The sequence below is a fragment of the Oreochromis niloticus genome, unplaced genomic scaffold (assembly GCF_001858045.2).
Source record: "Oreochromis niloticus isolate F11D_XX unplaced genomic scaffold, O_niloticus_UMD_NMBU tig00006575_pilon, whole genome shotgun sequence".
Lineage (NCBI taxonomy): Eukaryota > Metazoa > Chordata > Actinopteri > Cichliformes > Cichlidae > Oreochromis > Oreochromis niloticus.
Window position 1 is genome coordinate 1 of NW_020328072.1, and position 12,219 is coordinate 12,219.

The window sequence follows — 12,219 nt, forward strand, 5'->3', positions numbered from 1 at the left end:
TTTTATAAGACAAGGAAGCGTTCTTCTGGCTGTTATGCATCATATTAATGGGAGAATGTGGATCGCTTCCCTTTCCCGTAACAGGGTCCCCTGGGAGTTGCGTGACCTACGGTGGAGATCACATTCCCAAGAGCCTTTCAGTGGCAGCGTGGCAGCCATGCTGGACTTAGCAAGTCAAGGTGACAGGCCTGGGAGACAGTATGTACCTCTGTCATTGTTCTTCTTGTACATCCACACCTTCTGACACCAAGCCTCAGGCTACATAAAGCTAGTGATAACCTATGAAACATCATTTGCTTTTAAATGTTTGTCTAAGCATGAATGTTTTTACGATGGCTTTCCCCCCACCTTGTACGGTTGCCAGTATATTGATGTTTTCATTTAATTTTTTAAAATGAATCTAAGCTTTTCGAGCAGATCAGAGGTGTCAGTGTATTTTCTTTGGTCTCTGTTCTGGCAGAGATACTGTTGGCAAAGACCAGCTCGTGCTGGTGTTTGTTTCTTCCTCCCCATTATCACCACAGCTTTATTCAAAGAAGGTGATCTGATCTTTTGGCTCGTCTGTCCAATAGTGTAGATTTCTGGTGAGTTATCAGCTGCGCTGGGTATGTAAATCGGGCCATCCAGCTGCGGTACCGATCCGACGCCACTTGTGCCAAAAATCCGGACAAATGTCGTTTGATCATGGAGCAATCTGAGCCAAATAGACTGATCATTTTTTCACATGGCGTCTCATCAGAGGAAACTTTTCCTTTTCCAAGTTCCTGTAGAACTGTCAGAAAAATCCTGGAAGCGCTGTCTGAATTCTGTTTCGAGACATGTAATCACAGACACATATTTCCCTTTTTTAGCAGAAAGGTTGGCCTGTGGATAAGCAGTTGTGATCTTGGACAGTGTGGGGAACTGCAAACTTGAAGTTGCAGTTGTGTCTTAAAGAGATTGACCTTCACACAAAATGCTTTCATGTGCGCATAAAGTTGTGGTACAAGCTGCTCTTTCCCTCGTAGGCTCTTGTTCAGGGTGGTTAAATGATCAGCAAGATCAACTAAAAATGCAAGGTCTGCCAACCATAGAGGGTCATTCAGCTCATGAAGAGGTCGGTCCTTCTCTTTCAAAAATGGTCAATTTCTGACCTCAGGGAGTAAAGACGCTTCAGCGCGGCGCCGCGGCTTAGCCAGCGCGCCTCCGAGTGGTAGAGTAGATCCCCATATTCAGCATCCACTTCAGAAAGGAAAGCCTGAAATTCTCTGTGCTACAGTCCTCTTGCTCGAATTATGTTGACACTTTTTACAATAGTGTTCATTACATCTCCAAGATTGACTGTCTTGGCACAAAGGGCTTCTTGGTGAACAGTACAGTGCATTTTAACAGCCTCACCTCCAGCCTCTTTCACCTCAGCGCACATCATAGACGCCATTCCTTTGTGTGCACCTGCCATAGCTGGAGCCCCGTATGTTGTATCTGCACACAGCTTGTCCCATTTAAGTCCCATTTTGTCAGTTGAGTCTGACACAGCTTCAAAAGTATCCATACCCGTTGTTGTGCCTTTTAGACTCTTAAGATCGAGCAGCTCCTCTGTAACTCCACGTCTTGCGATGAGTTGGGCCTCCTCATAGCTGCTATTGGAGCCTTTTCCTGGACTTTTTGAGCACAAAAAATACTGTTGCTGACCCTGCAGGACAGCTACTATTTACTTTACTTTCTGCTCTCGCTCAGCACCAGTGTAGGATGCATAACTGATGTTTGGTTTCATAATGACGTCGTACATTATACTCTTTCATAACTGCCACAGTTTCAGTGCAGATAAAACAGACACTTCCCTTGAATTCTTTGAAGAAATATTCACTCTCCCACGTGTCTGAAATTTCTGCACTCACTTTCTACCTTTCGCTTCTTTGGTTCTGCCATGTTTAGTAACTTGGGGTAATTTCTTCTAGGATTGTCCTATTTGGTGGAGCAACTGCCTTGATCAACAGTAGCTCCCCCTGGTGTTAAACTAAGAAGTGCAATACCTCAAGCAAAAGTTGAAGTGCGGGCCATATTCTATTCTATTTATAAAATTTCTTGCGGGCCAATTAAAAATGGGCCGCGGGCCGTAGTTTGGACACCCCTGCTATGACATTAGCACACATCCAACAGGTTTTCATCCTCTAGAGTCACTTGGATGACACTGAAAACACTACGTCCAGATAAACTCCGTGTATATAGTGTATTATCTTACAAAAAATACAAACAAATATAAATAAGTATTTTATTTTCTAAATGTAATGCTTCCTTTTAGGAGGAAGGTGGAGGAGCAGCTCCAGCAGAGCAACACCAGAGGTGTGTGGAGAGGACCGAACACCATCACTGGACGGAGCATGTGAGCGGAGGGGTCCAGAGTCTGGAGACCAGGTTCTGGCTAACAGATTGAACCAGTTGTTTAACAGGTTTGATTCAGTAGCACTTCCCTCGCCCATCCACCAGAGCTCGTCACACCTCCTTGCAACCCCCCATAGCACCGGGACATGAAATGCACCTCACCTGTCCCCCTTTCCTTTTCCTTCAACCACTCTACTGGGTCGTCTCCACCTGCTATGGCGGCTGAGATCCTTTGGGGTGAACAGGACGCTCCTAAGGACATTTTATGACACTGTGGTGGCGTCTGCTATTTCTGTGCTGTGGTCTGCTGGAGTGGTGGAATGGCAGAGAGGGACACGGGGAAACTCAACAAGCTGGTCAGGAGGGTCAGCTCTGTCCTGGACTGTCCGCTGAAGTCCATCGAGCAGGTTGGGAGGAGAGGATGTTGTCTAAGCTAACATCCATCATGGACAACACCTCCCACCCCCTGCATGAGACTGTACGAGCACTGAGCAGCTCCTTCAGCAGTGGACTTTTACGCCCACAGTGTAGAGAAAGTGAAACAAATAGAATCCCCGTTGATGCTTTTTATTTCCATTGATATTGACAGCCTCTATACAAATATAGACATTAGAGAGGGAATCAACTCCATAAGGAGAATCTTTCAAAAATATCCAGATAAGAGAAGACCAGATAAAGAACTGTTACAATTATTGGAAATAAACCTCATGAGGAATGATTTTGAGTTCAACGGGAATTCTATTTACAGATTAAGGGTACGGCGATGGCGGAAAACTTTGCCCCAGCCTATGCCAACATCTTCATGGCAGAGTGGGAGACCTCTGCATTGGAGAAATGTGTTAAAAAGCCATTATATTATTATCGATTCTTGGATGATATCTGGGGGATTTGGCAACATCCTGAGCGAGACTTTGAGGTGTTTTGAGGACTCTTAATGACCATAATGCTTCCATCAAACTGAAATCCACCATTAATAAATCCTCAATTGATTTTTTAGACACAACTACATTTAAGGGCCCAAATTTCCCGAATCACCACAATTAGATGTTAAAGTCTTTTTCAAACCTACAGATACACATGCCTTACTGTTCAGAACAAGTTTTCACCCAAACACACATTTGCAGGGATAATTAAATCCCAATTACTGAGATTTCACAGGATCTGCACTCAACAGAGTGATTTGGGGGAAGCTGTCAAGATTTTGTTCTCAGCTCTCTCCACTAGGGGTACGGTTGGTCCTTTTTAAGAAAATGTTTCAATTCATTCTTGCAGACCAAGCCAATTGATGTTTCTCCCCTCATCCCAGTGGTGATCACATATTCTCCCTCCACCTGCAAATTGGTCAGAGTTATCAAGAGCAACTTTCAAAGGTTCACTCAGGACACACATATGCTTCAGGATCACAAGGCAATTGCAGCCTTCAGGAGGAACAAAAACCTGGGTGATCTCCTTGTAAAGGCTAAAATCTCACCTCTCTCTGAGCCTAAGCGCAGAGATCAGGGCAATTTTCCAGCAGCACAAGTGGGTGCGCAGTTATTCCAATGGTAATGTTTTTCTATCACTGTGCAAAGGACTCCAAGATCTAAAAACTGTGTATATTGATCACTTGTAGGAACTGTGGAATCCAATATGTGGGAGAAACAGGAAATACACTTTTGGTTAGATTCACAGTTTTGCCTTGTTGGGAGCTTTTAAGGACCAGCCTTGAATTTTACACATTTGATAAGTGAAGACTGGATGCTTAGTGACGAGAGCTGGGATAATCTGGACAGAATCTGCAGCCTGCATTTCCAAATCAGAAATGGCTTTAGATCTGACGCTAGCAGACAGGCATGCATGTCTCAGGGTGATTACACACTAACACATTGTGATTAATCACACACATTGTATACATTTTATTCACAAGATTTAAAAAAAAAAAGCAAAAAACAAAACACTATACAAAAAGTGTTTTTGTGACAGGCTGCTAGTAACAAAGTGCTTAAAGATTTAAAATTGGTTCTTTCCCAAGTTTTCTGTTATGTGCACACACATTCCTTGACTTAGGTGCTTTTTAATTCTCCAACAATGGTCAGTGCCAAGTGTTTACACAAACAAAAACAAACAAACAAAAACATTACTCAGAAAATGGTCAGGTACAAGAACTGGACTAAAAAGGAGTGGAAAAACCAGATAATGTCCAAAGAAATACTTCAGCGTGTGGCTCACGACTTTGCACAGTACTGTAAATGTTATTAATAATGAAAGATGTCAAAATGTAGCTTTCTCATTTTTAAAAAATTCCATACACATTATTCTTTTCTTCTAGTGAAGGTGCCTCCTCCTTCTGACCTTAGGGTAACTAATTTCTCAGACAGTGACATCACGGTGCGCTGGGAAGCTGCAGATGATGATGATGTTTCTTACCTCACTAAGTGGAGGCGACCTGAGACAGGTGGGGAAGAACTATTGGATTGTTGGAGTACATATTATGGAGTAAAAAATACAATGTCTCAATAAACTGTTGTCCTGTGTCTTAAGGAGCATCAGATATCACTGTCTGCACTCTATGGAGATGGAGCTCAGAGTGAAGCTGTGGCCGTATGCTACAGCACCTGTGAGTCACACATTTCTGATCCTGAACATTTCTCAAACTCAGGAGGGGAGAGCCTGAAACCATTTACCTAAGTCACATTAGCAGCAGTCATATTCTGTCATATTGTGTCTCTATGTACAATATAGCATTACTAATACAATAACCTGTACGTCAATGAACTTCATTGTGTAATTGATGGCAGTTCTCAAAGTACTAGTCACTTAAAGGTTAAATTTCACATCTAAATTCTCATCTTTGAGTAACTAGAACTCTGAGCTATGAAATAAATGTAGTGAGGTTAAAGTATCAATCAAAGTATCAAATTCTCTGTTATACTTTACATTTATTTTCTAAAAAAACCACTTTGCTCTGCTGCCAAAATAATTTCCTCCTATAAAGGAAGAAAGTGAGTGTTAAGTGTCGTTAGCTGTGGTACTTTATCTCTTCTATGATGTTGCTGCAGGCTCTGGTGGAGGCCCAACCAGCCTCACGCTTTCTGATGAGACTGCCGTCAGCATGGTGATCAGTTGGGTACCTCCCAATGCTCATGTCCTCCAGTATCACGTGTCCTACACAGCATTGACTGGAGCTGATAGCCAGGATCACACTGTGAGTGGGTCGTAGTCATCACATCTGCATGTTACAGCATCTTGGTCACCGCTGAGTACCACAACAGAGAAGGAGGCAGCGGTTCAGCTCAGGGCAAAACTGGTGAGTCAAACAAGGGAAAGATGCCAAGACAGCTCAAGTGCAACTTCCAGTTAAGACCGACAGGCTTACATGCAAAAGTGCAAATGTCCCATTACTTTACCCTTACAGGAGGATATGCATACTTGAAGGTTTCCACATATAGAAACATCAAGGTTTGTGGGCAGTATTGTTTCTACAGCACTACACGTACAGTCATTTCGGTCCAGAGACACAGATTCCTTTCTCTGCATAATGATAGGCTCTCTGAACAATGAGACAGCAGCCAGTACCGGTACAATACCAGTACTGCTCTTGAAACTTGGTTGTAAGTTCAAAATTACTGGGTGCACTGTGTCTACGTTTATTCTCCATGCTAGTGTGCAAATGACATTCTTTGGCGTTGTGTTTTTTGTTTCTTTTCTGTCTTTTTTCTGTCTCTCTAGCCACTTTGTGGGTAAGCATCAAGCCGAGAATGCGAAAAAGTCCCGGATGTGTTCTCGCGCCGCCCGTTTTATCGAGCATGCATCGGTGGTGACTTGTGTGGACTTGGTACAGCTAAATATCCCAGAATGCATTTCGTCCAAAACTCAAACGCGGCAATGGCGGACGAGCAGGGCTAAGGGAAGCCCAAGAAGCAAATATCTGTGACAACCATGATGGGACCTACCTGGTGTTTTAACACCAGGTGACCAAATACTTATTTTCCACCATAATTTGCAAATCAATTCTTTAAAACTCAGACAAGTTAGAGGTATACCTATGATGAAAATTACAGGCCTCTCTCATCTTTTTAAGTGGGAGAACTTGCACAATTGGCTGACTAAATACTTTTTTGCCCCACTGTATTTGATCCTGTCTCCCTCAATACTATTTAATATCTAAATGCTTGAGTCATCATATTATAACAAATGTGCTGTTGTAGCTACTGACAGTGAGTTTGATTACATTTTTCCATCTACCAAAGAGAAATAATATCTCTTAGTGGCAGGTGGATCACACGTTGATTTTAACACTTTGCGTATGACTGGGTAGGATGAGCATTTTATAAGCGCTTGTGTGGTTTTTGTTTATGTAAGGAAATACATCGGTTTCCCTTGTATTTTAAATTTGAGTGAAGATCCTAAATTGGCCCCCACTCTTGACTTTGAGAAAGGCTAATCTGTGCTACCCCCACATGAGCACAGTGAGATATAATACAGGCTTTCACTCAGGAGCAGGAAGGCTAAAGGCTGTTTAATGTCTGATCTAAGTGTGTCAGACATTTGCGTTCTCACGTGCATGGACAATATCTTGAAAACTTCCGAGCTGCAGTGCATGTGTAAAAGTGGTTAGAAAGCAGTGCATTAGCACGTGTTTTGTCTCTTTGCGTAGCTGCTCAGTCCATCCAGACTCCCTCCATATGCAACAGTGATGCCAGCAACTCAAATACAAGCTCTCTCCAAGTGATTCCTTCATCATCAACATCTGCATCCACGATCCATTAGCTCAACAGCAACATCTGTCAGCTGTGCATCCAACTCGAGGGCATCGCCTGCTGTGCTCAGGCGCTGGGCTGCAATTTCCGTCCCTTGTTGACGACCTCGCTGTATGCTGTGCTGGAGAAAGCTGGTGAGGAGACGCTGCTGGTCGGCCAGGCGACGCTGAGCTCCATGTAGGACATCAGCAAGGCCTGTGGATACACTTCCCTCAAGGAACTGATCAATGAGAACTCTGACTACCTGCTTAATGACATATCACTCAACCTTCAGAGGCTCAGCCAGCATCCACAGGTAGTTATGACGTGTTTTGTTTTTAGCCCAAAATGGACACAGAAATAACTGCTGGAGGGTTTACCCGATTTTCTTCTTTGTCTGCTTAAGCCTGTGCTGCCCTGAGCTTGTACTGTATTTCATTGTAATCCTGTCTTGTTGGCCAGGCTCCACCGGTGTTGACAGTTCTGTTGACTCACTCTGACTGCAGCCCGTGGTCGGGGACATGGTTCAGGATCTGGATTTCAGCTACGAGCGCACAGCTGCTCTTTTCTGCTCCGTGCTGCACGCGCTCATGAAGGCACTGGGTAAGATTTCAACAGTGATGTCAGCTTGAGTCTCACGTATAAGGAAGAAAATGTGACTCAAGGCATTCGCTACCACATTTTTCTGTGTTGCTTAACTTTGTTTTCTGCAGTGCCTTTCAAAGTTTCTATCAATGAGTACATTTCAGGATATATAACTTTGCTTGTTATCAAATTATCAGCATCTTTGGAAACATTTAATACATCGTGATGGTTTAAATGCTGAGTGGTTTTCTGTTGTAGAATTAATATTCATACAGAAGTTTTACAAGCCCGCACAGTAAAAATGTATAAATTAAATGTCACTAATGGGCTCTTTCCAAAAACATCATTGTCTGTGTCACACTGATTTTGATCAACTGACTTATTTTATTGTAACCAAACCTATGTTCATATTGTTGTCTTGTTTTTCCTTTAGCGAGGTGGTTTCCTTCCACTTGTAGCAGGACCAGTAAGTCTGCCAGCTCCAATCAAAGCTCCAGTGACCAGGAAGACCTCAGCATTCGCCAATTCCTGCTGAATTACTGCAAACAGAAAGAACTGGCAGAGAGCATTGGAATAGAGGAGGATGACACTGAAGACCGAGGTAATAGGTCTGTCTACGGGCCAGTGGAATTTAAGCTATAGGTTGTAGTGGTGGTGAGATTAGATTCAGTGTGTAGAGGAGATGAATAACTGTACATGTGGTGCCATTGCAGAGGTCCCTCCCACTGAGTGTGAGGATGTGGCAGATATTGGTAGTCATGATGTGAAAGCAGAGCTTCCCTCCCACCTCAGCATTACTAAGGATGTTATGGAGTGCTGCATTCATCTGCTGTCTGATCCCAGCCTCAGGCTCCGACTCAAGGTACTGTATCAGTAGTTTTATGTAGAGTCAACTGTTGGACTAGTAACAAAAATAATCATTCTTGTGAGGGTAGGACCGCCAGCGTTGGTACAATTCATCCTGTCAGAACTGTGTGGATGACTGTTCACTGGTGTAATGCTCATCAAGGAAAAACATTCAGTCTGGTCCAGGAGTGAAACAGAAATAAGTCATGTCTTTAGAGAAGAACTGGATTGCAAATCAAAAGGTCCTTAATAGCTTTTTGTCCTCCCCGACCCTCAAGCCAAAGTTCAGCCATGAGAGCTGATGGGACACGATTTGTAAAAGTGACATTAGCAGAAACAAAGGTGATTAAGATAACATAAGATAACCTTTATTAGTCCCATACGTGGGAAATTTGTTAATTACTTCATATTTGCAATACTTGCAAATACTCTATTTGCATTCTTTAGAGAAAAGAATATGAAAAGGCTGTCTGCTGTTTTGGATTGATGTCCTTCTCCTGAGCCTCAAAGAAGTAGGGCAGTGTCACGGTCCTTTTGGCAGCAGAAAGCTGCTGAGCGCTGGAAAGAAGCACGGCCATACCAGCTGAAATGTCTCACTGACACAGAAACTGTTGGTCATCCTCTGTTTTGCTACTGTCTTCACCCTGCTGTTATTTGGTCTCATCTCAATAATGTACTTTTCTATATAGCTAAGCTTGATGAGCGATCCCTTGTTGGCTGACATTTATGTCTTTGAGCGTGTGAGAACTTTAATAATTATAAAACCACATGAATTTGACAAATGTCCTTTTAACTGTCAGCTCATAGTGAAGTACACTGAGCCACCCTGAGCTATAATATCAAAATAGAAGCTGCTACCTTTGTCAAGAGTGGCTGGATCTGAGTGCGTACTACTTTCAGTTATTCAAATTTTGCTGAATTTGTTACAAAAAAGTCCTGTCTATGTGCAGAGTGTCTTCCAGAGGAACGGTTCTGTGGGGATGTTCTACATCACAAACATCAGCCACTCCACAACAGAGAAAGTGTTATTGATGTTTTTCTAAAGCCATTCCTCCAACCACATGTATTATTAGAGTGGACGGTCAAAATTGCACCAATATACAAGGTATTTCCTCATGAGATACTCAATTTTGGTTTTCATATGTGTCTACATCCAGTTAGAAATAATCTATTTAAGTGGTTTTCTCTTTTTTGGTAGCTCGCATTCTGCCAACAGTGAAGCTTCGAAACTGCTCCTGTGGGGGCGTAAACTTCACAGTGTCAGCAGGAAAAATAGTGATTTTAATCAACATTAATAGTAAACAGCAACCTGCTATTTAGGTTAGGGTGATGGATTTGAACATAGTGTGATGAAGCATGTTTTCTGCCCTTGCTGTACAATCAGAACATGGTATTGCATTAACAGAAGTCATCTGTGAAGGCAGTGATGTATTAGTCATGTTGTTTATTTTTATTTTTGGTCCAAGGATGTTATAATGTGCACCAGGCGACATACAGATGTCAAACATGCCAGCAGCAGTGCAGCCCTGATTTAAAGGACCCGATTAGGAGTGGATATTGGCCAGCATCTGTCACATGTCTACTCTTTACACTTAGACCCTTGAGCTCCTTCCAGGAACTAAAAGTATTTTCTCCATGATTCTCCAGGGAAGCTTTTGCAAAACTGTTGGAGCGTGCAATGAGCGAAAGGTGCTCATTGTTGATGTTATTTGTTTTTGTGTTTTTATGCATACATTATAAAAACCTTCCATGGTTAGACTTTATTGTTTCTCTGATGTTGCTCTGATGACTGTGACTTTTTTGATGGCGTTTTGTTGCTGAAGACAGCCAAGTGTCTGCATTTGTTGACTCTTTTTCTTTTTGGTTAATTTGACATAATAGTTTTTACTATAGTAACCAAATGTCTGTCTTCTGCAAAATGACTACTGTTAAATTAAACTAAATGGAAAATCTTGTCATTGACTTTATAATTCCTTGCTATTTTATTATATTTGTTACATGTCATAGACACTGGGAAGAGGCACATGTGGGGATTCCCAGTGGACAGCAGCACGAGAGGCTTCAAGGAAGTGGAGGTTGCTGTGTGTCCACATGGATTAATGTGTCTTTTGTGTCACTTTCACTTCAGGGACAGCAAACAGGTCGCCGTGGTGTATTTTAGGAACGGTTACATGCCTGACAACTACACTTCTGAACAGGTCCAACTTTTGATTTGCACTCAGAATGATTACATCAAAGAGTTTAGTTAAAAACACTAAAGTGAAACCTGCAGACTTGCTTAAACTGATTCGTATTCATGAGAAACTGGAACGTCATTATCATTGAGTTTATTTCTTTCCCTGCTTAGCAATACCAAGTCTAGCCCTGATTGGCTGATATAAGTGACAACAGACCTCTGTCGCTGTGTCAGTTTGAATGGGTGATTAGAGATCAACACATGTTTGTTGCTGCTCCATGTTCTCTGCAACATTGTGTGTAGTTACTGCAGCTGTGTGTGCATTCTGCTGGCAGGAACAGGAAACAAGTGAAAGAAAACTGCCGAGCACCCTGGAAGGAAAAGTTAATCGGACATAACAAGTTAAAACAGTTTGCAAGTTTCAAGCCAAACTGCTGAATCTACCGTCCAAGTTCTCCTTGATAGCGTGACTCTGTGTTGTTCTCCTTCATTCTTCTGTCTCTGTCTGTCAAATCTCAGCGTAATATAAACCAACTATTGTCACGCTCTGCTGGTCGGTGTGCTGGCAAGCAGAGAATTCATTGTCTGTTTTCAATTGCAGAGCTGGGATGCTCGTCTTCTGATGGAGCGCTGTCGAGCTGTGAAGAGTCCAGATATCAGCGCTCACCTGGCTGGTACCAAGAAGGTTCAGCAAGTGCTCGCCAGACCTGGAGTCCTGGAGAGGTTCTTCCCGGACCAGCCTCAAGCTGTGCAGCAGATCCGAGCGACATTCGCTGACCTCTACTGATGATAATACTTTTGAAAATGGCAGTTTAATTTATTGGGCAATTATAAAATCGTATTTCTTAGGCTGGCTTTTAAGGAAGGAGAAAAGGTATGTATCAGTTGGCTGGGAAGAAAGATGGAGGTGGAAAGGATGTGCAAGCTATGGGACAAAGTTGCTGAGACCAGGTTAAACAGAGGTGACGATCAGTGAGCAGGAGTGTGGCTTCGTGCTGAAAAGAGCACAACAGATTCTCTGGAGAGAAGGTGAAGGAAAGTCAGCTGAAGCAAGACAGTTTGTGGAGTTTGTGTTGGACTGTATGTTATGCTGGGAGCCTGGGGATTAGTGGACTTTGATTCCAAGTTAATATTAGCTAGTGTTTCTCACTGGTTTTTGGGCGGTGGAGTAAAGGGATTGGTTGGTTGGCTGTTTCTAATGTTAGCCTTTTCTTTGTTTTCTTACAGGCAGGGTAAAGACATGGTGATAAATGAGTGTGTGGGCCATCTGCTGAGGACCAAGAGCTCAGGACACTCAGACGGGGCGTCGCAGCAGGAGTCACCGTGCTCGACAATCCGCTGCTGTTCTGAGATGTCCCACTCCTGCCTGCACATAGAAACCACAGTGAAGTCAAAGTTCCACCTGCACCTCCACCTGTTCTTGTAATAGTATGAACACTGACAGAGGTGAGACAGCAGAAAAGTCTTTGTTTATTTTTGTAATAAGTTAAGGAATTAAGTTAAGAAGAGTGATTAAATAAATGTTTCTTGCAT

The 12,219-nt window shown here is 42.8% G+C and overlaps 1 protein-coding gene and 1 long non-coding RNA gene across 2 annotated transcripts; both read left to right on the plus strand.

The window, feature by feature from the left end:
- Positions 1-5,629: 5,629 nt before the first annotated feature.
- Positions 5,630-7,014, plus strand: LOC112845287 (uncharacterized). The gene is made up of 3 exons (XR_003218091.1): positions 5,630-5,647; positions 5,756-5,799; positions 6,070-7,014. It is a non-coding gene; the product is annotated as an uncharacterized LOC112845287 (long non-coding RNA).
- A 1,196-nt stretch (positions 7,015-8,210) lies between these two features.
- Positions 8,211-11,853, plus strand: LOC109199116 (glutathione synthetase-like). The gene is made up of 3 exons (XM_019354439.2): positions 8,211-8,265; positions 8,378-8,526; positions 11,288-11,853. Exons 2-3 carry the CDS (start codon positions 8,473-8,475, stop codon positions 11,471-11,473), a joined length of 240 nt encoding a protein of 79 aa, XP_019209984.1. The 5' UTR covers positions 8,211-8,265; positions 8,378-8,472; the 3' UTR covers positions 11,474-11,853.
- The last annotated feature ends 366 nt before the right edge of the window (positions 11,854-12,219 follow it).